The sequence below is a fragment of the Pteropus vampyrus genome, unplaced genomic scaffold, assembly GCF_000151845.1.
Source record: "Pteropus vampyrus isolate Shadow unplaced genomic scaffold, Pvam_2.0 Scaffold306, whole genome shotgun sequence".
NCBI classification, from domain to species: domain Eukaryota; kingdom Metazoa; phylum Chordata; class Mammalia; order Chiroptera; family Pteropodidae; genus Pteropus; species Pteropus vampyrus.
Window position 1 is genome coordinate 2,114,246 of NW_011889087.1, and position 25,272 is coordinate 2,139,517.

The 25,272-nt window shown below is 55.8% G+C and overlaps 1 protein-coding gene across 9 annotated transcripts in view; it reads left to right on the top strand.

Moving 5' to 3' along the window:
* The first annotated feature begins 295 nt into the window (after window positions 1-295).
* HDAC5 (histone deacetylase 5) overlaps window positions 296-25,272 on the top strand; it is a 35,462-nt gene continuing 10,485 nt past the window's right edge. Inside the window, exons 1-11 of one of the 9 annotated variants that reach the window (XM_011377188.2) lie at window positions 307-447; window positions 696-874; window positions 5,863-6,073; window positions 13,069-13,143; window positions 23,056-23,315; window positions 23,426-23,570; window positions 23,678-23,792; window positions 24,080-24,210; window positions 24,326-24,472; window positions 24,561-24,673; window positions 24,985-25,116. In XM_011377188.2, coding sequence (XP_011375490.1) covers window positions 6,052-6,073; window positions 13,069-13,143; window positions 23,056-23,315; window positions 23,426-23,570; window positions 23,678-23,792; window positions 24,080-24,210; window positions 24,326-24,472; window positions 24,561-24,673; window positions 24,985-25,116 — 1,140 coding nt within the window. In that variant the 5' untranslated portion in view covers window positions 307-447; window positions 696-874; window positions 5,863-6,051. Of the gene's footprint in view, window positions 448-631; window positions 875-5,862; window positions 6,074-12,617; window positions 13,144-23,055; window positions 23,316-23,425; window positions 23,571-23,677; window positions 23,793-24,079; window positions 24,211-24,325; window positions 24,473-24,560; window positions 24,674-24,984; window positions 25,117-25,272 lie in introns of those variants that run through there. The other 8 variants (XM_011377189.2, XM_023521569.1, XM_011377191.2 and 5 more) reach the window with 8 other exon arrangements.

Genomic DNA, 25,272 nt, shown 5'->3' on the forward strand with positions numbered 1-25,272 from the left:
CGAGGTAGCGCGGAGAGGAAAATCGAGAGTCCCAAAGGCTGACCCCCAGAGGCCAAACCAGGCTGCCTGCAGCGTTCCTTCTAGCATTATTCCCTGGGTTCCGATCCCTTGCCTTCTACCCACTCCCCAGCCCAGCCCGTTGCAGAGTACCGGCCCTTTAAGAAGTTGTCACGGTGGCGCTTCTGGCCCCGCCCCTCAGGGAGGGCCGAGAAGGAGGGGCGGGGTTGGTGGTGGCTGAAGCGGAGGGGAGGGTCTGGGTCTATTTTTAGCTCCGGGTTGGGTCACGTGACAGGAGTGACGTCTCCGAATGTTGTTGTTGGTGGCGGCGGCGAGCAGAGCCCGAGGAGCCGCCGCAAAGATGGAGGAGCCGTCGAGGAGGCGCTGCCGCTGTTGCCGCCGCCGCTGCCTCCGCCACCGCCCGCGAAGCCGGAGCTCGAGCCGCAGGGGGTGAGCGCGCCGCACCAACCCCAACCCCACATCCCCTGGGCCCCCGGGACGCGAGGCGGCGCACCCTGCTTCTGCCGTCTCTGGCCGCGGGCGCCCCGCGCGCGCGCCGCGCTCCGCGCCCCCCTTCCTTTCGCCCAGCTCCTGGTGGGGCCAGCGCCCCCCGGAAGCATCGCCAGCGCGGGAGCCGGGCCTCGGGGTTACTGCGCGCACCCTTCCCGCCCCTCCCATACAGGGGCTCCTTCCTGCAGGTAAGGGAGTGGCCCGTCTTCCCGCAACCCGCACCTCCAAATGGCCTGGACACCGGCAGGGACTGTCTGATTTGCCCCCTCCCGGGTGGCGCATGTTGCGTTGCAGAGCGCTTTGAGCCCTGCCCTCGGATTCTGTGCAGACCCCTCCTCGCTGGACACCCCTTTCTCGGTACTCTGAGGTGAGGGGCGCTACCCACCCAACAGCACTTCTACACAGACCTAAGAACGCATTCTTGATTTTGTGTCCTTGACTTCCGTGTATAAAGAGGGGACCTGCGGGCCCACCTTGGTTCTCTCTCCCATTATTCTCACCCCCTCCCCCTTGAGGCATTACTGCGTTTGTTTCCACCCTCTTCTGTCTGACACCCTGGAGCCAGAGAGAGAGCGAGCTAGGAGATGCAAGCTCCCCGCTTCTTGTTTGGGGCGGATGCCCCCCATTTTTCATCCTGGATCTGTATCTCACGGAGGCGAGGACACTGCTTGTGTCTTTTAACTTGGGGGAGGCTGCTTCCCTACCCCACCCTTCTCGGGCCCTGAGGAAGATGAGAACTGGCTGGGTGATAAGTAATTAATTTGGAAGTCTGGTTGGTGGGGAGAGAAGAGGGAAAGGTGGGGGTGCCCCGTTCGGGGGAGGAGGTGACCACCTGATACCCCTACTGTTGGCCTTCTGGGATGAGGTGTGTTCCTAAAGAGGAAAGGTAGCAGCTGCAGTTGCTTTTGTGGGGACTGCTCAAGAGACCCACCACTCTGACTGCGATCACTGTTTTTCTGGGGCCTGGAATTAGCTTTGGTGACTGCGGGTGGTGATGGTGATGATTGGATTCAGGGTCCAGCTGGGAGGGGAGGATGGAGCCAGATCATAGAAACAAAAGGAAGCAGGGGATGGGAGATCTAGGAGTCTTGGCGGGAGGGACTCCTGACCAGACTACCTTGCAGGACTGGAGCTGGAGCTGGGTCTTGCTCTGGGCCTCATCAGTTCAGAGGAGGTAGGCAGGGTGGGTTCTCAATCTGAGCTCCAGGCACTAGGGACCCTGAGTTTAAGCTGGCTGTTGAGATGCTGTGCTGGACTGGGCTGGGAATGATGGGTGAGCCATGTTGGGGGCTGCCTACTTCTTCATTCTGGTCTTCCCTCCTTCCTCTCCCTTCTAAACAGAACTTGGGGAGGTCTTGGTTTGCTTTCTCCTCTTAAATCTTCTGTTCGCTATGTCTTTCCTCGGACTTAGATCTGGGGTATGTCTTGACAAGGCAGGCAGGGGTCTCTGGGTTAAGCGGGGTGGACCCCCATTATCTCTACTCTGTCCTGGAAATGTATGCTTTCCAGGGGCCAGAGAGACAGGTACCAGGTGCAAGTTACTTGGGGGCCAGGATGGAGGACATATTAGCTCTGTGCCAGCCTTCCCTTCCTCCCCAACATATCCTCTGTGGCTGGATTCCGTAATTTGGAGGGAGTCGGGGCAGCAGTATCACATGAAGAGACAAAGGTTTGTTTTTCCTTCCCTAGGGGTGGCATTTTAGCCTGGGGATGGGGGAGGTAGTTTGTGTTTCTACATAAGGGGGGAGGGGGACCAGCTATAGGAGCTGGGGGGAGTACAGTCGGTGCCGAAGTACCAGCTGCTCTTTAATAATTAATTCTTCCTACTCACATCCCTTTGAGGAGGGATGTCTGGAACACGGCATCAGGCTCAGCCAGCCTGCTAGAGGACTGCACTCCTGTTGGTGGTGTGGTGGGGGAGAGACTGCAAGGGGGGGGCGGTTCTTGGCATTTTTGGAGCACTGTCGTTTGCTCATGAATGAAAACCTGATGCAGCCCGTGAGGGGGCCTATTGTAGCCTGTAGCTGACTTTGGCTAATTAAACTTTCTCTGCCTTTCTTCTCCCCCATCCCACCGCACCCCAGCCTTGGCCCCAGCCCTTTCTTGAATGGGGACCCTGTCTGGTGGTGCTGGGGAGGGGGTATCATTCTGCCTGAGGTTTTAGGGCAAACAGACCCTGTCTTCTGCCCTCTGCCTCCGCCTCCTCCTTCCCTCCCCTCTAACCCCTCCCCCCCTTTTTCTAGAAATAGCAGCCTCCTCCATCTGGCTTGTGCAGATGCCTAGAGCTGCGTCTGAGCAGACAAACAGAAATGGGCCGATTGCAAAAATGAATTTGTCAGCCTGGTGCCTTTTTTTCTCCCCTGGTTGCCCTCCCTCTTCTCTTAGTTTGGGGCCTGGACATCCAAGTCAGCTACCCTCATGGCTCTGATAATTCTGGCCTTCTGGTGGCCCCGCTTGGTTGAAGGCACAAGGCAATGGAAGCTCATGGAGGCTGGGGAAAGTGGTCTCCCATGGCCACAGTCAGCAGGGGTCAAGATGAGTGGTCCTTTGTGCCTCGAGATGGGATGTCTCTGTTTGTAGCTTTTTGATGAAATCTTGGCGACAGATCTCAGATTGTGGCAATCTCAGGTTCACAGGATTTGGTTCAGACAGCTCACCTGGCTGACTGTGACCTGGGGAGGGGACCCTGGTCACAGTGCTTAGGACTTGGGCCTGTCTCTAGTAGGGCCAGGGCTACTGTGTTGGGTGAAGGCTTCCAGGTGGTGCTGGAGTCCAGGTTCCAGAGAGACCCTTGGAGAGACACCTGACTCCCCAGGAATTCCGAAGGAACTGTTCGAGATCCCTGTAGTTCAGCACTGTAACTTGTGGCCTTTGAGGCATTACATTACTCCATATCTCCCTCACTTGTCTGCCCTTCTCCTCCCACCCTCTGCCAGAGTTTTAATTGCTCATGAATGGGGTGGAGGGTGTCCTCTTAAGTTTTTGCCCTACCTCCTGTGACTTAGCCATGAGCTTGTGGGGTGCAATGCTTCCCTCTTTCTTGCCCTGCCAACCTGGCTGGAGGTGGGAGGTGGGTTTGGATCCTGGTGAGGGAAAGGGATCTGACTGAGAGAGAGTTGATGGGGATGGGGTAGAGTCAGGGCCCTGGGGTCTGCTTCCTTATGATGTCAAGGAACCCTGGCGGCGGCTCACTGGTTTGCCATCCAAGTGTTCGGACATTCAGGACCCACACAGCTCTTGGTCCCCAACTGCCGACCAAGACACTCATATAACAGCAGTTAGTAGTGCATTTCTCTGGCAGAGGAGGAACCAAATAGCTCGGATTTTAACCATCAAACTGCCCTTTTCTCCCTTCATGCTGCTCCCTAGACAAGAATCTATATCCTGATCAGGGAGTGAACACTGTTTCCCAGGGAGGCCCCTGTTCACTGGGGAGGCTTGCAGGGGGAGTTGGCAGATGTTCTCTGCTGTTTGAGAGGGCCCAGGGGTCCTGCTGCATCCTGCAGGGTGGGGAGGAGTCCCAAGTCCGCTGGAGTTCTGGGAGCCCTTCCCTTCCTCTTCTTCCTAGGGGGTGTGAATGATGGGGGCCCAGGTCTGATCTTGACTTAATTTTTGCACCATTGAGGCTCTGCCCCTTCTGAGTGCCCTGCTGTGGAGATGCCTTTTACTAGGGAGATGGGCTGGGCCACTGGGCTGCTGGGAATCGTGGGAATTTCTGAAGCTGTGTTCCCCAACCCACGGAAAAGGGTGTGAGCGGGACTGGGCGCCAACTTCGGGTGGGCACGGGCTGAGTTGCCTGCCCACGCGTGCCCTGCCAGGGCACCAACAGCCCCACCTGCTGCATACCTGAGCTTGGCCTCAGCCCTATATAACCTCTTTTGTCCTTGACCCACAGCTGTGCCTGTGCCCGTCATTGGGAGCCCCTTCACTCTGCCTCTTCCCACCTCCCCAATCTGAGTGCATCTTTCTCCAGCTACAGAGTCCAAACCCTGTGGGTGAGAGCAAGGGGCAAATAGGCCTAGGGAGACTTGAGGTCTTCCGTGTGTGTGTGTGTGTGTGTGTGTGTGTGTGTGTGTGTGTGTGTATGTGTGCGCGCGCGCGCGCTCTTGTGTCCCTGCCATGGCTGACTCCTAGGCTACTTGGCTCCATGTGGACCCCACCCCTGGGAATCCTTGATGAGAATGCAAGGCTTACTGCGACTTTATCCTGCCAGGAGGTGGGGCTGTCTAGGGGGCAGTTGATTGCTGGTTCCTGGCTGGGGAAGCAGAGTTAGGGCTTAAACATCTAGTTCCTCCCAGCTTCTTCTGATAGCTTCCTGGTATCTTGTTTTCACTGGGTATTAGAGGGCTTGCCTTCATTTGGAAGAAAATGAATGAGATCATGTCTGGGGTGGATTGTGGGCTGTTTAGGGATGGGCTCAGGTGGGTGCATGCGTAGCGTCTGAGGCTTATGGACTAGCTCGGGCTGTAGGAGTGGGGACAGGTTGACAAACTCATGGTCCTTTAATACTAGAACATCTTCCATGTCCCCTGCTGGACCTTTTGGTGCCTTTGTACAAAATGGAAAAAAGTGTCCTTTTTTCTGGGTAGACTCAGTCTGGGGGACCCATAACTTGGCAGGCAGAGCACAGGTTGGATTTTAGACCCTGCACGGAGCACAACTGGTACAACACACACAAAGCCTTGGGCTTGGGCCCTGGACCCCAGTCCGTAGGGGGTACTGCATGTGGGGTGAATGTCTTTGCCTGTCCCAATTCCTGAGAACAGCATGGGTTATGGGTAGAAGGGGAGTGATTACCTTCTTTCCCTGACTTGTTGTTAAATAGGGGAGACTCAGACAGAAGTACATCACATTTCAGAGTTGGGCAGCACAAGGAGCAGAGAATAGGGAGGAGATGACACTCACTTGAGAGTCGTAGCTCAGGTTGCTGGGGCTGGGATACCAGTTTCTCCCTTAACTTTGGCCGGGGACTCTAGGTCCGCCCTGCATCTCCCCACTGCCATGGACAGAGTTCAAAAGCCTCCCTGCGCTTTCTCCTTTGTGCACACCAAGTCTGGCATTGGGCACCCTTGGGAGTCTATAATGTCTGTTCACCTGGCAGTGGCACTGTTGCTTGAAAAGGAGTTTTTTCAGGTATGACTCCTGAAGCCGTTTCCCTTCCCTTGAGTGCTGGCAGCTTTACTAGTTAGAGAGAGGAGAAACCAGGGTTTGGTTCAGTTCTGCTGATTCCCTCTGTGTCCATGGGCAGGTGTCACTCCTGCTCTTCCCCAGGTATAAACTGACAAGCTCAGAGGTCTCCTTCAACTCTCAGATTCCTGAGTTGGGGGCCTCTAACCCTGCTCCATTTCTCCCCAGGGATGCCGTTTTGAGTGCCTGACTGCCTCGCCCCGAAGGATGGCCTCGGATGGGCATTAGAGGCACAGCGGCCCCGGGCTCCTGTCCCGTCCGTCTGTCTGTTATCGTCTGTCTCTCTTGACATCACCGCAGCTCCACCCCCTCCCGTCCCAGCCCCCAGCGCCAGCTTCCTGTGGGCCCAGAGCCGGCATGAACTCTCCTACCGAGTCGGGTAAGAGCTGGGAGGCCGGAGAAGGGCACCCTGGGTGGCTTTGGCTGCAGTGGATTGTGCGGGTTTCCATCCCAGGCCACCTGAATTTCAGAGTCTGAGCTGTAGGGGAACCAGGAGTGGAGAAGCATTGCGAGTAAAGGACAGAAGTGAACCTGAAGTTATTGATCATGGGGTACACCTGGGAATTGATGGGTCGACAGTCTGGCCTGGCCCTGGGAGGGTGTGGGTCCAACTCTGTCCCCATGCCTGCCCTCTCAACTCGTGGGCCTTCAGTTCCAGCTCTGCCCTGCCCTGTTCATTCACCAAGACATTCAGGCCTGGGATGGGGGTGTGGATCCCTGAGTAGGGATGGTTCAAGGATGCTATTGGAAGAAGTCCCTTACAATAGCTGGATGCGTAGCTTCCTTTTTATGGTGATGGCTCTCTCTCTGGTGGAGTATTTCTCTGTGTTCCATACACTTCTCTTAGTGGAGGTTTTCAGGGCCTTTGGCCTTGGCCTGTGTTGGGGTGTGCGGTATTGGGGTAGGCGTGCAGCAACATGTAGGTGGAGTCTTGGCTCTCTCTTTTAAGTTAGGCGTACTACCCATTCTCTTCTTATTCCCTGGACATCATGGATTCCTAATTTGGGGTCTTTGACTCTGAGATTTCCTATTCTTCTCTGCTCCTAGGAGCCTGCCTTGTGTTGCCAGAAATAGTCTCTGGGTGGGACTCCAGGCAGCTTTGTGTGTGGGTGGGTCTGGGTGTATGCCCATGAGGATGCGTCCAAGTGGCTTGAGCTGGACCCTCAGGACTTTCACAGAAGGGTCATGGGTCAGTGTGGTCAGAGTAATAACTGCCTTCTCTCCTTGGCTGTCTCCTTCTGCACAGTATTAAAGGGTCAGAGTCCATCTTGCTCAACTTTAACCCCCCCCCCACATCTTTTTCTGTAGGGGCAGAGGGATATTTTTCCTTCTTTTAGAGATAGAGAAACTAGGGCCTAGAGACGAAACCCATTTGTAGGAGGGATAGAAGCAGTATCAGGGAGGAGCCCAGGCCCCCATCCCGTCTCCTTCTCCCTCATCAGTTTGCTAGACTTGATGCTTTCTGTTACAGGGCCTCAGTGCTGGCACTACGTGGGAGAGGCCCTGACCAGGGTCCTGGGGGGTCCAGCAGATTCGGAAGCTGGAAGCTGGTGGGATTGTTTGGCTTTGTGCCATTCACAATGGTCAAGGCTGCGCCCCCTCCCCTTTCTCTTTCCAGAATGACATTCCTAAGGCATAGGCTTCAGGCAGAGTAGAGTACCAGCTGGAGCAGGCTGGGCTCCTGAGACTCACTGAGTCAGCTCTGCCTGAGGAGCCCCCTCCTGCAGGGGTTGTGTTTTGCTCTCAGATCCTCCCACCTCTGCCTTTGCCTTCATTCAGCCTGTAGGGGCTATGCCAGGTGTTAGACATGGAGAGGTCTGTGTGACTCTGGTGCTGGAGGGTGGGCTGTCACGCTCCTGCTTTCTGCTTCCTCTTCTGAGACTGGGCTGGTGAAGGGAGAGGAGAGGCCTGGTGGGTTCTCATCAGTCCCTTGTCTGTCTCAGCTGGACACTGCCCCAGCAGGGTTGGTTACACCTGGCAGTAGTGCCAACTGCTCCTTTCCTCTGAGCTGCTATGCTGACCTGTCCAGTGCCACACGGGGCCTGGGGTCTGACCTGGGACCTGGGGTCTAACCCAGGGCCAAGGGAACAGAAGCTGCCCAGAGACATTTGTTGATGGCTTGGGAAGGACATCGGGGGTTTATTCTTTTAAGTAAAAAGCTAAAATAACCTCAGATATTTTAGGCAACCTGGGTTGCCTTTTCAGATGCTGATGGTCCCAGTTCCCCTTGTAGCTACTTCTGCCAGTGTTGGCAGGAGTGTGGTAGTAACTGAAGGCATCCACCAGCAAAGGAGGCAGGCAGCCTGGGAGCCTGCTGAGCTGGGCCAGGGGGGCCTCCTGAGTGGGGCCTGTAGAGTTGACTGCACCTCCTGGCCGGCTTTCCAACTCCCCCCAGTAGGGGGAGATGCTCTCTTCTCATGTTTGGGAAGGGAGGAGAGAAGAAGGGGGCCAGAGACTGGAGACCTCATTTTAGGATGGTGGAGAGGCCTCAGAACTGGGGTCATTGCTTGGGGGCACCCCCTTGAGGTCCTTCCCACTGAGTTTTCCTGGGGCTCTAGGACTGGCTCTCCCACTTGTGGAGTTAGAGCTGCTTAGGGAAACAGCCGCCCCCACATAGCTCATCCTCTTTGAGGGGCCCAGCATCTGCTATTCCAAGAGCTTAGAGTGGCAGCTGGGCTGGGGCTACAGGTACCTGGCTCCAGGCAGAAGCCTGGATGCTATGTGCCTTTGGACTCCGTGGAAGTAAAGTAAAAACACGAATTGTAGCTGGAGCACGCAGGTATCCACTTCCCCTGTGGACATCCCACAGCAATACCCAGGAAAGAGCATGGGGGCACGGGGCTGGAGAGAGAGATGGGAACAATGAGAATGGTTAGTCCCCAGGGACTGGGTGCCCTGGCCCCTGAGCACCTCCTACTGACTCTAGAATGCCCGAAGACTCACTCCTCTTTCCTTAGGGCACAGAATAGTACTGTTCCTGGGTTCCTCTCAATTTCACTCAGCACAGGAGCTTTCCAGTTTGACAAGTTCTTGCTGAGTATCCCCACATGCAAGACCCTGAACTTGCTCTGCGGGGAAACAGAAGGAAAATAGAAGGTGGTCCTCAACAAACAAGTTAATAAGAAAGCGTGTTTTGGGTGAAGGGTGGCAGGCAGAGACTCAGAGCAATTTACTTCTGGGGTTCACCCTTCCTCCCTGGGAAGTGGGAACCGATCAGCTGACCTCTAGGCTGGGCTGAAGGCCAGCATTTGAGCTGATGTGACTCTTTTGCGTCTTGGGTTCAGGCAGAAGCCAGTGATGGGGCTTCCCTGAGGAGGCCAATCCCCTTGTGTCTCGATTTCCAGGCAAAAGGGGGCTTGAGGAGTTAGGCTTTCTTTATTTTTCTGGAACTGATCACTTCTCTTCCCCTCAGTGGGATTGAAGGACTGGCAGATTCTGTCCCCTGCCTGGGCCTGGCCCGACCAGTTCGGAAGAGCTACCCTGGGACCTGGGACTTAGGCCTGCTCTGGTCAGTGCCCTGTCCACTGTGCCATTATCCAGAGGACAAGAGGGAGGCCTGCTGTTCGAGCCAGTCTAGATGGCGACAAGGCCCCAGGAGGAGGCATCCAGGTTCTTTATCCCCAGCGTGGGAGGGAGACAAGCTTCATGACAATACCTGCCTACCCAGCACCTCCCAGCACACTCTACACTTTCTCTCCTTCCCATTCCCAGGAGGGAGGGAGGGCAGCTGCCCGCTCCTTTCTGGGTGACCAGAGAAACTGGGGCATGGGTGTGGGTTGGAGCCAGGAACCTCGGCGTCCTGCCTCCCAGCCTTGGGCTCAGACTCTACCTCTGAGCCCCTGGGAAAGGCGGGCAGCCAGCCCTGAGGAGGAGAAAGTGGGTCAGTGCCAGCATGGGGCGGGGGTCTGGGAAATGGACTCCTGTTGTCCCTTCTCCACTTAGGTGCCACCTGGCGCACCTCTGTGCTCACTGTAGATTAGAGTCTGCTCCACCTCCTTTTCCCTGCTCCATCCTTATAGAGACTTAGGATGAGATGGTGGGAAGAGGCAGGGTCAACCCCGAGGAGATGCTGAGGTTGCCAAAGTAGGTGTTCACATTTTTCCTGGACTTGGTTTCAAACGAGAGGGGTTAGCCAGCACCTAGCATAGGACCTGGCACGTGGCAGCTCCCAGGTGATATTGATGGGCTCCAGCATGACTGAGTTCAAAGGACAGGAGAGAACTGAAGGGCAGGCAGGCCTGATGTCTCTGGGGCCCCAGGGAAAGTGGCACCCTACACTCTGTTTACAGTGCTCCTGGGCTAGCCCATAACTTCCGTACTGTGCACAAAGCAAATCTTGCTTTCTTCCTTTAGTCAGGCCCCAGTCTAGCCTTTTGGGCCCAGAAAATGGGAGCCTGAGAAGCCCAAGGAGCCAGCATTGGATTCCCCTCCTCTAGATAATAGGGGGTTAGGAGGCCTGAGCCCAGCCTTCAAGGGATGGAACGAGGTTGTTGTGGTTTGGAGGGGATGGTGCTGGCTTTGAATGAAGCTCATGTACCCCATGTTTGATGGGTGCTCTGTAAGGTTTGTGGGATGACATAAGGGAGCACGGGATGGGCGGGGATGGAGAAGAGATATGAACTATGAGGAGAAAGGCTGTAAAGCATGAAGGACTGAGGTTGGACATTAGGAAGATCTTGTTTCATCAGTTGAATGTCAGCAGTTAAAAAAAAAACTTGCTCCCACTCCAGACTCTTCTCTTTTTCCTCTAGAGGGTTCTGGGACCTGCATTGAGGATTGTCTGGCTGTGTCTGACACTTTGCTTCCCACTTCATGCTGTTACTGGAAGTTGTAACAGTGCTGGGAACTGCCCCAAGCCCCTGGCTCTGGCCACTTATGGGTGCCCAGTCTTCTGGGTGCTCCTAGCTTTTCTAATCAGAGAGTTCTCTTTCCTCGGGCTTCTGGACCCTGTTTTGAGTAATTCTAACTAACGACTTCCTCTCCTCCAAAACAGGGTTCCCCTGCCATACTCTCCTGTGCCTGGGGCAGGCAGAGAGAGCCAGAACAGGGCTAGCCAGCCCTTCTGGTTGCTCCCAGCTGGGGCGGGTGGAGTCCTGGGCTGGGAGGGGCTGCTGCCCCGCTTTCTGGGCTCCCTTGAGTCTGCCGTCCATCACCCCACTGAGGAGACCTTGGTCTTCTCTTCCCTTCCTCTTGAGAGAGCCTGGTTGGCCAGAATGAGGTTGGGGCGGGGTGGTGAAGGAGGTCCGCAGACTTACCCTGAAGTGTCTACCAACTCCAGGCCACTGGATAGATACTGGTCCATCATTTTTCTAGAGTCTGCTCTGGCCGAGAAGCTGAGGCTCCAAATCTTTGTTTAGGTCCTATTCCCTCCTTCCCCAAAATATACATCTTGCTAGCCAGTCTACGGCCTGGGGAAGCCCACCTCTGCCACCTCCCCTATCTAATGTGCTCTCCCGCTTGAGGGCAGGAGGCACCTTTGTTGTCCCTGACTGGCATAATAAGCCAACTGGGAAGATGGGCTTCAGGAGCCACAGCCACTATGTCCTTGGTTGGCCAGCTCCTCCCGGGCTCCTGACAAGAGGGTGAGGTCATCCAGTCCAGGGAGAGGACAGGTGTCCCTGGCTCCATGCCTGGAGTTGGGGGCAAGAAGGGGCCAAGAGGGGGCTCCAAAATAGCAACTGTGACATCAGAGAGGGGGAGGGGGACACAGACTCAGGAATAACCAGACTATTAAAAGGCTTCAGTGAGGTCAGGGGGCCAAGCGGAATCTCTGTACCAGTGGGAGGGCTCAACCTGAAGAGAAGGGACGGGCCAACAGTGGGCAGGGTAGGTGGGTATCACCAGCCCTCATGGGGCACCAGCTCTAGGTCCCAGCTGGGCCCCAGGAGCAGGGGCTGCTCCGCCAGGCTTATAGCTGCTGGGGAAGGGCTGGATACTGGCAGCCTCTTGACTCTACTTGGAGAGGCTCCAACTTCAAGTGTGTTCTTACCTGAGTACCGGGGGTCATCGTACCCGTTAATGGAAACCCTGGGGCAACTTCATGTACTGCCTTGTGCAGCAGGCAGTGGGCTGTGGTGATTAGAGCTCAGACAGCCCAGCCCTACCATTTAAACAGCTGTATAACCTAGGGGGAGTGACTTCATCTCTCTGTGCCTTGGTTTCCCTATCTGCTCCTCTCTCCTGAGGTCACCGTGCAGAATAAATGAGGTGATGTTTGTGTTGTCGTTAGCATTGCACCTGGCACATGGCCAGAGAAGAGCTACCTGTGCTCAGAGAATAGGCAGGTGCTCTCTGATCCCCTTCCCTGGACAGGGGCAAGGTCTATCCAGGAAGAGTCTCCTGCCCCCTGGAGGGAAGCTGAGCAGTCTCTGGAGGCAACACCCCACTGGGAGGGAGCTACCATTTAGCTTCCGCTCCAGGGGTCTCCCTGTTGGTTGAGGGGGTGGTGAGGCACCTCCCAGATCTGAGGAAGAGCAGAGGTTAGATAAACTCCCATCCAGCTGTTAGAAAGACTCCAAGGAAGATGCAAGATTAGGCCAGGTGGCCTGTCTGCCGCCCTCTCACAGACCCTTCCGGTTCCTTTACTTGGCTCTGGATGGCGAGAGGGAAGTTAGAGGTGAAATCTGGTTTTTGGTCTCCAACCCCTCGCCTGCCATGAGCAGCACCAGAGCTGCTCCCAGACGCATGGGTACTCTGGCCGTGCCCTTTCCCAGCCCAGCTTCTGGCCACTGGGCTCTGTGGCCTTGGCCCGGAGCGCAGGCCCTCCCCGGTTCCCATCCCCCTGCCTGGCGCTTCCTCCTGGGGTGGAACGCGCCTCCCCCCATGGGGCCTCCGCCAGGCCCGGCTCCTGGCAGCGGGCCGGCTGCTCCCTGAGCATGCTCCACCTATTTATAGACAGGGCCCTCCCCCAACTGCTATTTCAGTCTTCTGCCAGCTGCCGGCGGCTCATTCGGGAAGGAGGAGCAGGGAGCCGGGCCCATAGCTGTCACCCAAGGCTGGGAGGGAACACAGAGAGCCTGCTGAGCTCCCCTTCCTGTCCCCCGAGTGCTCAGCTATACCTCCAGCTCCTGGGAGCTAGAGACAGGCTGGGGGTCAGATGCCCCTTTAGGGGAGAGCTGGTTCTATAGCTCCTGGGCTTCCTGGCTCCTGCTGCTGCCAGGAGTGCCCAGGCCGGATGAGGCACCTCCCCACAGCGTGGATCCCAGAGCAGTGGCCCGAGGGAGCCCCTGAGCAGTGAGGGCCCTGCCCGCCCACCTTCCCTTTGGCCAACTCCCGCCTCGGGCGGCCCCCTCCCTGGCATGCTGCTGGTGCCCAAGGCTCAGGGGCTCGTGGAGATGCTGCAGACCATCTATGAGACAGAATCCTGTTTCTCAGCAGATGGGATGTCAGGCCGGGAACCATCCTTGGAAATCCTGCCTCGGACCCCTCTACACGGCATCCCTGTGGCAGGTAAGTGCCTCGGTGTCCCTGCTTGCCCTCTGCCATTGGGCAGCCTTGTTCCTAGGACTGAGCATCTGGGGCTCAGATGAGGCCCTGCTTCGATCTTTCTGAGGGGCTTTGTGTTGAGAATATGAGCAGTCAGGGGAGCCATGCTCACTGAGGTGGGTTTTCCTGCCTTTCCTCTGCTGTGTCTCTTCGAGTCCATTAGGCCCCCGGCAGGATCTGCATCAGCTGCTGGGGGCTGTGGATTGCTGGAAGATCCTGGCCTAGTTGGCACCTAGATGGTCAGAGGGAAAGAAGTATGTTAGTGACCTGCCTCCAGGCTACCCGCCCCTAGGTCTGGGCAGGGGAAGAAGCCGTTGCCAAGTACCCATAAGAATAAAGGCTGCCACAGCTCCTCTGGCTGGGTTCTCATGGGCAGAGGGTTCCGTGCAGTGATTTCTGCAAGTTCCCAGTCAGGAGTCCCCTGAGAATCAGACACCTGGGTAGAAGGCTTATGCAATTGTGGTAGAATTCGGCAGAGGCTGGCAGCTGGGATGTTGGGAGCCTTTGCTGCCTTAGCCCTTAGCTCCCCCATACCTCTCCAAACCTGGTCAAGGCCTTGGTCTATTCCTATTTCATGAGGGCAAAGAAGTGTCTTCGTATGGACTTGAGGACCCCCTAGCCTTGCCACCTTCTCAGCAGGGACTTTTGTGGCTCTCGTCTAGGGGTGGGGTCCTCCAGAGCTGGGCCACTCCCTCCCAGGAACCTGTTGGCAGCATCAGGCCTTTCTGGCACAGCCTCCCCACCAGGCCGGCACCACAAGATGCTTCCTCGAGGGAGAGGCCTGCTGGATCCATGCCCACTTGGCCCCTCCTGGCAGTAGCTTGGGTGTGGGTGTCTGTGTATATGTATGAGGAGTCTTTGCCTCTGGATACGTGGGTGTGGGTCTCAAACTTTGAACTGGTAGATGGGAGCTATGATTTGGCTTTAAACCATCCAGAGTTAAGGTTGCAGCTGGACTGGGATGTGTCGGGATGAATGTTTTGGGAAGATCTAGAAAACTCTTGGAACAAGGCCTGCCATCTTCCTGGGCAGGGATGCCCATGTAGTCTCCTACGGTAGGAGCATAACCCTGGGGACGAGCCCCGCGGAGTCCCTGCACAGTCCTCTTGGATTGGATGTAAATATCTAGGGCTAGTCTAGCCCTGGTCTAGTTGAGTCTGCAGCTCTAGCTAAAGACTCTGCTCATCCCTAGCCCCAAGCCTCTAGGAGTCAGGGTAGTCTCTTGGAAAGCAGAGGACTAACTGTGCAGAGCATCTGCTTGGGGGCAGCTCTATCCTATTGAGCAGATGCTACATCAGTCCACCCATCCTGCCCTGTCCCACTGTCCCTTGCCTCCCAGCAGCAGCTGGCAGTTGTCCTGAAGTTTCCTCCTCAGCTTGTTCTCTCACCTTCTTTCAAGTTAGACCCCATAATCCTTGCAGGCTGGAACCCCACTATCCCCATCCCCCATCCCTGTCTCCAGATCTTTGTCCCCCTCCTGTCCCTGTGCAACATACACACACTGCCTAGCCTCCTGAGCGGTGGCGTGGTCCATGCTGGCAGGAGGGAGGTGTGAGTCACCTCAGCGGCTCGGGAAGAGGGCTAAGAATGTTCCCCCCTGCGCAGCTCTGATGCTGTGTCTGTGACGCGGCTGGGGACAGATATAGGCCTGGAGCTTGGCTGCCTTGTTTTTTTTTTTTTTTTTTTTTGGACTCTGGAATGTAAATAGATGTTTCAAATAGAAACACTTTAACCTTTGGGTTAAAAAAAATCCACCCGGGATAAACACGGCCATGAGGGCCCAGGCAGCCTATCCGCTGCCCCCCCCCACCCCCCCAATCTCTTGATCGGTCTCCAGACAGGATGCTAAAGCTTGTGGCTAAAGAAGCAGGTGTCCAGAGACGCTTCTTGGGTGGTATGTATCACCAGGCCTCTGCAGCGTGAGGGGTTGGGAAACGGGCTTGCCAGGGTAGACTCTGCCTACTCTAGCAGCAAATGTTTGGAAACCCATTTTAGGGGCATCTTTTGCTCTCCGAGCTGTTTTGTTCCCGGCCATTTCCCAGCATTAGCATAGTGCCTGGCAGGCACATGGATGAATGAATGATGCTGTAGGGGTTGGCATCCAGGGATGATGGCAGGATTCCTGAGCTCTATTCTGGGGCCTGGCCCTCTTGGTGAATAGATATGGTGGGTTGCCCCAGTGGATGAGCTAGAGTCTTGGCAGGTGAGCTCATGAGAGATGCAGGGCACTCTCTGCTGTTCCTGCTTGAGGAGGGGGACAGATCACAGCCTCCACTAGTGCTATTGTAGGTCTTCCTTGATGGCTCCCCCACAACAGCCCAGCACAGAGTGGGCACTACCTTATCCAGGCCCGGTCCTGGCTTGGGGAGCCCAGGAGCTTGAACTCCGATATGGGATTCCCCAGGATGCAGTGCTGGAAGAGCTCCTGCTTTCTTTCTGTGGGCCTCAGATTCCCCTCCGGACTGGGCAGAGCTGATGCTTGGGCAACATGCAGGATATTATGCGTAGGCATGGAGGGAGGGTGTAAATCCTGCTTGTTCCAGGAAGGGCTGCTGTGGATGCTGGGAAGTGTTATGGGGTTTGGGTTTGGTATTGGAGTTTCCCCTGGATATTCTTATGCACGTTCTTCAGACCATTACAAGCTTGGCTGGGTGTGTGGGTGTGTAGGTTTAGGGTGTGGGGAGGGTAGGAAGAGTGAGACTTTGGTGGGAAGAGAACTAATATTATAGTGTAATAAATAACAAGATATCAGGTGCTTTCCTTACCTTATCTTCTAGGAAGGTATTGATAGCCATGTTTTATAATTGATAAGGATCAGAGAGGTTAAGGAACTTGCCCAAGGTCACAGAGTAAATGAGAGCTGGGATTTGAACTCATCTCTGTGTAGGGCCACTGCCGACCCACACAAGAGCTCCTTTGTGCAAATTTTTAAAAGATGGCCCTTCTTCTGGGTGGGTACATCCTCATTACAGAGTGCGTGGCTTAGCAATTGGAGTGTGGGCTAGATTTCAGTCCCCAACTTGCCCCTTCAGTCAGGTAGGTGCCTTTGTGCAGTAACAGCCTGTACAACTTTATGTGGTAGTCCTGACTTTGTGCCTCTGAAGTTTATGCTCCTAGAGAATAGAGACCAGGCTGGCTTTGGGGAGGCTCCTGAGGTTTCTTAGAGGAGACTGTTTTCTATAAATACTGGGGACCACTTGGTCAGCTGTTTCCCTTCCTACAGAGATTTTGGCCTAACAGCAGAAGGGGCCTCAGGAAGAGTACACCCCATCCCATTCAGACAGCCTCCCCTGCCCCCATCCCCTCCCACCTCATCCCCTCTTTTTGTTTTTGAGACCCTCAGCTGTCCCTTCCCTGCTGCACAGCTGCCAGACAGGAAATCAGATTAACTGTGTCCACACACAGCTGTAACAGCTGTCAGCTTGGTGGCAGAAATGACTGCAGCCAGCCTGGGGACACTGTGAGAAAGTAGTTCTCAAAGTTTCAGTTGCATCAGAATTACCAAGGGAATATATTAAAATGCAGGTTCCCAAGCCTTGCCCCTAAATCCCAGATTCAGATTCTGTAGGGCAGCCCAGGAACCAGCATTTTAACTCATCTCAGGTGATTGCGATGGGAGTGGACTCAGACCATGCTTTGAGTAAGGGCTCTTCAAATAGGGGTCATGTGGACAGGGATAATTGGGCCTAACAGCTTGCCAGTGGGTGTCACCAGCATCCCTGGAAGGCCTCAGTGGGCTTTGGGACTCTTGGGAGAAGAGCCTAGTACAGAGGGAGGGAGCCTATCACCCCAGTCAGAGTCAAATCCAGCTCCTCGCATCTTGGCATTCTGGAGAGGGAGGATGTCTTGAGACACTGGGGAAGCAGTTGGCTAAACCCCAGCTGGAGTGTGGAGGATTATGGCAGGCAGCCAGGTGGGCAGGTGGGCAGGCTATCCTGCTGGATGTTCAGGGTTAGGTTGTGCCCTGGGGCCCCTGTTGTCTACCCCAGGTGTGGAGCAAATAGTCCCAGCAACAGCTGCAGATTTTGAATAGTTAGTGTGCCTTTCAGTTGCCTCTAGCTTGGTGCCCAAGTATTTCCTGGATGGCTGGGCTGGGAGAAGTGTCTATTCCCCCATGTAGCAGCCCAAGATCATTGACAAACTCCATCTTCACCAATGAGAGATGCTTTGTGCCTTCCACATGGGCTATGCACCCCCGAGGCTTAAGGTCCTTCAGAGGCACAGTCTGCCTGAAAGTTTCTTTCTGTCCACTTGGCCCCTTCTCTCCTGTGCTCCTCAGTTCTGGTGTTTTAGGGACCCCGACATCCCTGGATCCTTAATACAGAGTTTGGATCTTCACTTCATCTCTCATTAAATTCAAGAGTAGCCCTCAAGGTTTCTCTTGTTTTTCAGTGGGAGGCAGAGAGAGAGCCAGAAGAGCTGGTGTTAAGCCGTGGCTCCTGTGCCTCCTTTCCGAGTTACGTTGTACAGTCCCTTCCTTCTCTGGTCTCACTGCCCTCCTCTGTCAGCTGGGGCAGTTGAGTTGCTGATATGTGGGCCCTTCCTGTGCTGACATTCTGAGTCTCCGAAGTCAGTTTCATGTTGTTTCTGCCTTGCGAGAAGAGGGCCCCAGGAAGAGGTGGAATAGTGCTGGGGAGAGAAGTGTCACCTGCCCCGATAAGGTTAGATACCCAGGAAGACGTTCTGACTGCTTGGAGCTGGGGTCCTGAGAGCAGAGACCAAAACTCATGCTCATCTGTGCTGTGTCAAAAGTAAAGCTTTTGAGGGTCAGCAGGGATTCCATCACTGTGGGCTGAGCTGCAGAGGACAGAGTGGTCTTTCTTGGAGGTCACAAGGCAGGAGAGACAGCCTGGAAGAGTCTGTCCTGGGAGGAAGCTGTTCCTAGAGATTTCTTCTGCCACACTGAGATCCAGCTGCTGGCCACTCCCGCTTGTGCTGTGTGGGACCCACAGGAAGGGCTTTGTTCGGGGCAGGACCACAGAGTGATCTTGGGACAGTCTGAGATGAGAGAGCTAAGGCCTCACTCTAGCAGAGATCTGAGCTGGCTTCCTTAGCATTCAGGAGGTCTGTGAACTTAGCGCTACGTAATTCAAATTTCATGCACTTTAGAAACATTCTGAGAAGTGGTCCATAGGCTTTACTAGACTGCCAAAGTGGTCCAGGACACAAAAAATGTCAGGAGCCATTAATAATAGCCCTGACTAGCACCTCCTGAGATCTTCTCGGGTTTTGTGCCACGCTGCTCTGCATGCGTTATCTCTTCTGAGCCTGACAGCTCTGGGAGGTAGGTGCTGTTCTTACTCCCATTTCACAGATGCCTGCACGGAGCACGGGGAGGTGCTCAGTGCCTTGCCCTAGGAAGTGGCAGAGCCTGACTTGAACCCTGATGTTCTCTTACTCTAGATCGCTTGCTCTTAACCATTACGTGATGTGTGTTCACTTGCATTACATGAGGAGTTGTGAAAATTGCTAGGTGAGAGTCATCCCCAGCTTGCACATGTGGAAATACCGTCTGAATTGTGGTAAAACCTGTTGAGCCTAAATTGGCCTCACTAATCACGTAAGAGCACAAAAATAGATCATGGGAAACTGTCCTTGGTGGGGAGGGGTCATCAGCGTCATGGGGAGGAGTATAAAATACTGTTCCCTGCCTCCTTCCAAAATCCCTCAAAGCCAGAAAAGGGACAAGAGCCTTTTCCATTTTCTATAGGGACGGAACGAGGTCATTAGACATTTAAGGAAGCTGCTGACTCCCCAGCCTGGCAAGGGAGCTCCTGAGGTCATCGGTGCTGGTGGAAGGTGCTGCCCTTCAGGGTGGGCTGCTGGCCTGTTGCTCTCCGGGGGGGGGCGGATATCCAGGTCTGGTGCATGCTGAGCACCTGGGATGCCCACATTGGAGCCAGGCTGCACAGGCTACTATTTGGAGGCAGCCTGACTGAGCTGGGAGTCAGAACACCTGGGTTCAAGTCCTTGCTACTTAGCTGGCGGGATCTTCTGAGCAGGAGCCTAAGAGACTTGCTTTCCTGGTCTGTGTAATGAGGGGGCTGAAACATGATCTCAAAGGCCCCTTTCACTCTCTTTCCTCTTTTGTTAGGGTGGCTCCTCAGATCCAGGGCTTATCTACACAGGCCTCATTTTTTGACCTGTGTAGCCATTCCTAACAGCTTTATGCACCCCTTCCTCATACTGTACATACTCTCTGTCCCCGCTTCCTCCCCAGCCTTCTGTGGCCGGTGGCTCCTGGGAGGAGGGTGTTTTTAGAGCCAAGCTTTAAGCTTTTTAGGTCTGCCAGGCAGTTCTACACACTGTGCTGCAATTCCACCCCCCCTCCACTTGCCGCCGCCGCCGCCGCCGCCGCCGCCGCCGCAGGGTTTCTCTAAGGGGAATAAAGTAAAAGTACCATTTCTTTGCTGCCAGGGTCTGGGTCACAGGGATTCTGGAGTTGGTGACTTCTCCAAGAAAGGGCTTGGAGTGGGAGCATGGCTTGCAGCGTGTTCAGAGCAGGAAGGCTTGGCCTTGTTCTTGGGCAGCTAGATCTGTTTTTTATTTTGAACCCTTATTCCTTCTGAGCCAGAGCCCACCTGGTATGTGTGGGGTCACTGTGATGGCTAGTACTCAGCCCTGCCCACGCAGCTACCTGGTCTGGGCTTCTCCATGGGGGCAGTCTTGGTCAGACCTGTAGAAGGCTAGAGGACAGGATAGTACTGCTGCTTGTTTCTAAGGCTACCACACCCAAGAGTAAGGGTCAGAGTCCCCAGGAAGGAGCAATGTCTGGAGCAGGGTAGACAATGCCTCTGTCTTCCCCCTGCAGGAGGTTGCTGTGTTGGCTGCTGGCTTACTTTCTATTCCCTACAGCTGTCAGGAGGAGGCGTGGGGGTAAGGGGAGAACCGAGGGCCTTGTCCTTCCACGTGACCCCTCCCCCTGGCCTTTCAGTGGGCTCCTTGCTAACGAATTGCCAGCCTGCCCTCTTAGGGAACAGTGTCCCTCTGCCCACTTTCTTCCTTTTATAAAGGTCCTCCCACCTTTCTTGGTTCACCAGGAGGCAAACGAGAGCCTCCTCTCCTGACACACCCATTTCCCCTTTCAGGTGCTCGGTTCTAATGGCAGCTACTACCATCTGCTCTGCTGATGCCAAGCTGGCAGAGGGCACAGATCCTCGAGGGGGTGCAAGGCCCACCAGACTCTGTGTTTTGTGCCCAGCAGACTACGGTCAGGGGCTCTGTGCCTCTCCAACTCCAGCCCCTTCCGTCTTGGTTGGAGCCAGGTTACTACCTGGCAGACCCCTAGAGTGCTGCATTTTGTCCAGGCCCCACAGGCCCTGCAGATTAATATTCTCCAGTTGCCCGTGCTTCCAGCTTGCGTGGGAACAATACTGTGTGGTGGAGCCCGCTGGCCGCCCCGCTACCTGCATACCAATGGGGCTGCAGCTCTCACTGCAGCATAGGGCCTAGCATCTCTGCGGCAGCTGTGCTGGAGCCTTGATGGGAGATTCCCCTCCCAACTGAGCCCATGCCCTCTCTGCAGGGCTCCTATAAGGGAAGCCAGCACTGCTAGTGGCAGTTCCATCTTGAGCAGGATTATGTGCTGGGAGCCAGGAGTGCTTGGACCCTTGCCCTTCCCTGGGCGGGTGGACTGGCATCCGGCTTGCAGCCCTAGCACTGTCAGGAGTAGCAGGTTGTAGCCTGTCCACCTCTTGGCTGAGCGATCGGAGTGCCCCGGGCCAAACCAGCCTTGCCTTGAAACAGATAACTCTCCAGCCAGCTTGAGGCCTTGCTGAGCATTTCCAGGGCTGGGAAGACCCAAGGCTGGCTGCTGGCTCCTTGCTGCCATCCTGCTTTGCTCCCTGGGTAGTGCCAGCCACCTCCATAAAGGCCCTTTGCAGTTTTCAAAGGTCCATCCTCCTGGTACTGGGACAGGACGTGGGTTGGGAGGGAAAGTGGGTGAGTGCGTGAGTATGTGTGCATGTGTGTAGCCCCACCCTTTTGGCCACAGCTGGCCACTCCTGCAGATGTGGCTTTGGCCTCCTGGCCGCAGAGTCGTCAGTGTGGCTGGCTGGCAAACCACATAGGAATGTGCCGAGCAGTGCTCGGGGGGAGAAGGGGCTGGTGGGGACTGAGAGAGACATTCTCCTCAGGCTTTACTTCCCCACCCCTACCTTCAGTAGGTCCCAGAGGCTGTATTAAGGCATGAGAGTAGCATAGCCGTGGCCTTCAGCATGCCTAGCCCCTGCTTTGGTGACACACTCTTTCAGTGCAGGCTCCCTGGAAAGACCCATGCTCATGGACTGTACAGGGTCTGGAAGCCTCTCTTAGCTCAGCCCTTCACTCCCTCCCTGCTCCCTTTCTACTCCTGATGAGGAGTAGTCGGGTTGGGGGGACTTGGGCAGAGGCCTGCTCATGAGAGCAGAAGACACTGGCAGCCATCAGGATGTTGGGATCCTTTCTTCTCTGGGCTCAAGCTGGAGTGGGCCGCCTTGCCACAGGAAAATCTAGGATCCTAGCTCCCTGTGGCCTCCGGAACTGGAGTGAGAAAAGTGAGGGCTTTCTTTGGAGAAAGAAATGAAAAAGAAACAAGATGGATTGTCCCTGCCTCTCTCACTTCCTCCTTCCCAGGCCTGTCTTCCCCTGCCTGCTGGCGTCAAAAGGCTTTGTAGGGTGTGGGCTGGGTTTGGGGCTCCTTGCTGGTATGGTGTTTGCCCAGTTGCCCTGGCAACCACAGGGCAATGGTGGGAAGTGACATTCAGTGACCATAGGACAGTGTACAGGGATCAAGAGGTCGAGACCCATCCTTCCCCTTGGAACCTTTTGCCACTCCCTGGGGCCCCTCAGCCCATTGTCCACATGGGGGCCTGGACCTAAGGTCTTGGGACCCAGCAGGCCCCTCAACCCCTTTTCCCACTCCCAGTGGGTTGTCATTAGTACTGGAGTGCTGAGATCCGTGTCTCAGCTCCATTCCCCTCTTGCTATTACCCTTCTTCCTGTCTGATTCCCTTTCCTTTCCTGTCTCCTGCTCCCACCTCCTCTCTGCTCCCGCCCTCCCATTCTCTCATTTCCCCCTCCCCCTAGGCACAGCTGCTGTTTGGCTCACTCTATATATAGCGGCATTTTTGGGGTAATTACAATAAAACTGTTGAAAGGAGATAATCCAGCAAAGGAAGCAAGTCTGACTCCCAGCCCCCCCTCCCCCCGCTCCTGTCCCTGGTTTGGTGCAGCCCTGCACCCCTTTTCTCTGAGGCCTCCTGCTTCCACCCCACCCCCCCATTCCCTTAGCCTCTCCTTCTGGCCCCTATCTGCCCTAGTGGGGCAGAGAAAAGGGGAGTGGGTAGGGATGTCCAGAGGGTCCCCAGAGGCCTCTCCTGGGTCTACTGAGGGCCTTGGCTGCCAGCCCCATCATTTTTAGAACCAACTTCTGTGCCTCAGTTTCTCTTCTGGTATAAGCTTCTTGGCAGGGAGTGTGTGGTATTCAGAGGCAGGGGAGGAGGCACAGGAAGGGTAGTGGTTAAAAGCATAGGATTTAGATTCACATCGATCACCTGGCTGGCTGTCTTTGGTCATGTTACTTAAATCTCTCAAAACCTCAGTTTCCTCATAAGTAAAGTAATTCATGTAAAATCCTCAGTGGCATTAACTATCAATGACGATAGTACATGCTGAGCACTCACAGTCTTCCAGGTACTGTGCTTCATGCTTATGCACCTTTTCTTATTGAAGTCCACGGCTTCAACCTCATTTAGTTAAGATGGAATTTGACTTTCCCCCTTTCTCTGTTCTCTTTGGGTCTAGTAGTCCTGCCTTGTGGCTCTCTGGACCACAGACATGGCCTACTGGGGTCTGGAATTGGGCCCCCTGAACCCTTCTTGTCTCTTTTCCCCGCAGTGGAGGTGAAGCCAGTGCTGCCAGGAGCCATGCCCAGCTCCATGGGGGGCGGGGGTGGAGGCAGCCCCAGCCCTGTGGAGCTGCGGGGTGCTCTAGCAGGTTCTGTGGACCCTGTGCTGCGGGAGCAGCAACTGCAGCAGGAGCTCCTGGCACTCAAGCAACAGCAGCAGCTGCAGAAGCAGCTCTTGTTCGCCGAGTTCCAGAAGCAGCATGACCACCTGACACGGCAGCATGAGGTCCAGCTGCAGAAGCACCTCAAGGTGAGCGAGGGGGGCGCGGGGGGGCCACCCAGACCTCCGACCCCTGCCCGGACCTGGCTCACCCCGCCTCCCCCCCTGCCCCCACCCCATCCCACCCCGCGCCTCTGCAGCAGCAGCAGGAGATGCTGGCAGCCAAGAGGCAGCAGGAGCTGGAGCAGCAGCGGCAGCGGGAGCAGCAGCGGCAGGAGGAGCTGGAGAAGCAGCGGCTGGAGCAGCAGCTGCTTATCCTGAGAAACAAGGAGAAGAGCAAAGAGAGTAAGGCCTGGGGCCTCCTAGGACCAAGCAGGACTTCTGCCCTCATCAACGCCCAGCTGTGGGGTCCTGGCCCCAAGCACCCAGGTCAGCTGTACCCTGTCCCACAGGTGCCATCGCCAGCACTGAGGTGAAGCTGAGGCTCCAGGAATTCCTCTTGTCGAAGTCAAAGGAGCCCACGCCAGGCGGCCTCAACCATTCCCTCCCACAGCATCCCAAATGCTGGTAATAACCTTTGGCAGGCATGGGTCACAGAGATGTCCTGCTCAGGGGCTGCCTGGCTGCAGGCTGGCAAGGGGTTCCTAGCCTGAAGCCATATATAGGCCCTGCAGTCAGTCTCTCCTAAGAGAAGAGGCTCCCACCCCGGGTTTCATTCCTTGCTTTCCTTCCCAGGATCCATTTCCTATCCCTGCATGCAGTGGATATTTCATAAATCTAGGCTACTAGGTGGCAGGTCCAGCTGGTTGGGTGATAACATAGATCTGTCTTCATCCTGTCCCCCCCATCCCCAGGGGAGCCCACCATGCTTCTTTGGACCAGAGTTCCCCTCCCCAGAGTGGCCCCCCTGGGACACCTCCCTCCTACAAACTGCCTTTGCTTGGGCCCTATGACAGCCGCGATGACTTCCCTCTCCGCAAAACGGGTGAGTGCCCAGCCTGACCTCCCAGAATATGGCTCCTGGGACATAGAGGTGGGAATGTGGAAGGTGTGTGCCTGTTTGCTTGAATGTGGCTGAGCCCCAGCTCCCTTCTCCCCAGCCTCTGAACCCAACTTGAAAGTACGTTCAAGACTAAAGCAGAAGGTGGCCGAGCGGAGAAGCAGCCCGCTCCTGCGTCGCAAAGATGGGACCGTCATTAGCACCTTTAAGAAGAGAGCTGTTGAGATCACAGGTGCCGGGCCTGGGGGTAAGGGTTCTTCTCCTGTCCCTGTTCTGAGGGCCTGGGAGTAGAGGTGGCTCCAGGCAGGCCCAGGTGACAGCCACTTTTCCCATAGTGTCGTCAGTGTGTAACAGCGCACCAGGCTCTGGCCCCAGCTCTCCCAACAGCTCTCACAGCACCATCGCCGAGAATGGCTTTACTGGCTCAGTCCCCAACATCTCCACCGAGGTACAGTCCTGCCAGGGTCGGGAGGGTGGGCCAGAGCTGCTTGTTTTCCTTGGGAAGGAGGAGGGCAGCTCCTTCCAGTCTGTCTCACCGAGAATGCCCAGCAGGGACCTCTCTGCCCGAGTGGACAGGCTAGAGGGACCTATTGCCCTGAAGTGGGATATGCCCCATGGGCCCCTGAAGGGCTGTGACTTCAGTCTCCCTAAGGTGGGGCTCGGTGTGGGGAGTGGGGCACCATTCAGAGCCCTTGGTCTTGGCCCCAGGCGGCCCCCCTTTGCCTGCGCTCATGCCTGTCTCTCTCGACTGCTTCCCAGATGCTCCCCCAGCACCGGGCCCTCCCTCTGGACAGTTCCCCCAACCAGTTCAGCCTCTACACGTCACCCTCTCTGCCCAACATCTCCTTAGGGCTACAGGCCACAGTCACTGTCACCAACTCGCACCTCACTGTAAGTATGGGCACACACCCCACCCTTCTCTGGTGTTGAGTACTTTGGTCCTGGATGCCCCCACCTGGGGCTTTTGTCCTCCTAAGGCCCTGAGGGAGATCATATGGCTGTGGAGTGGAGCGGGGTGGGCAGAGGGTAGGTGAGATGCTGGTTCAA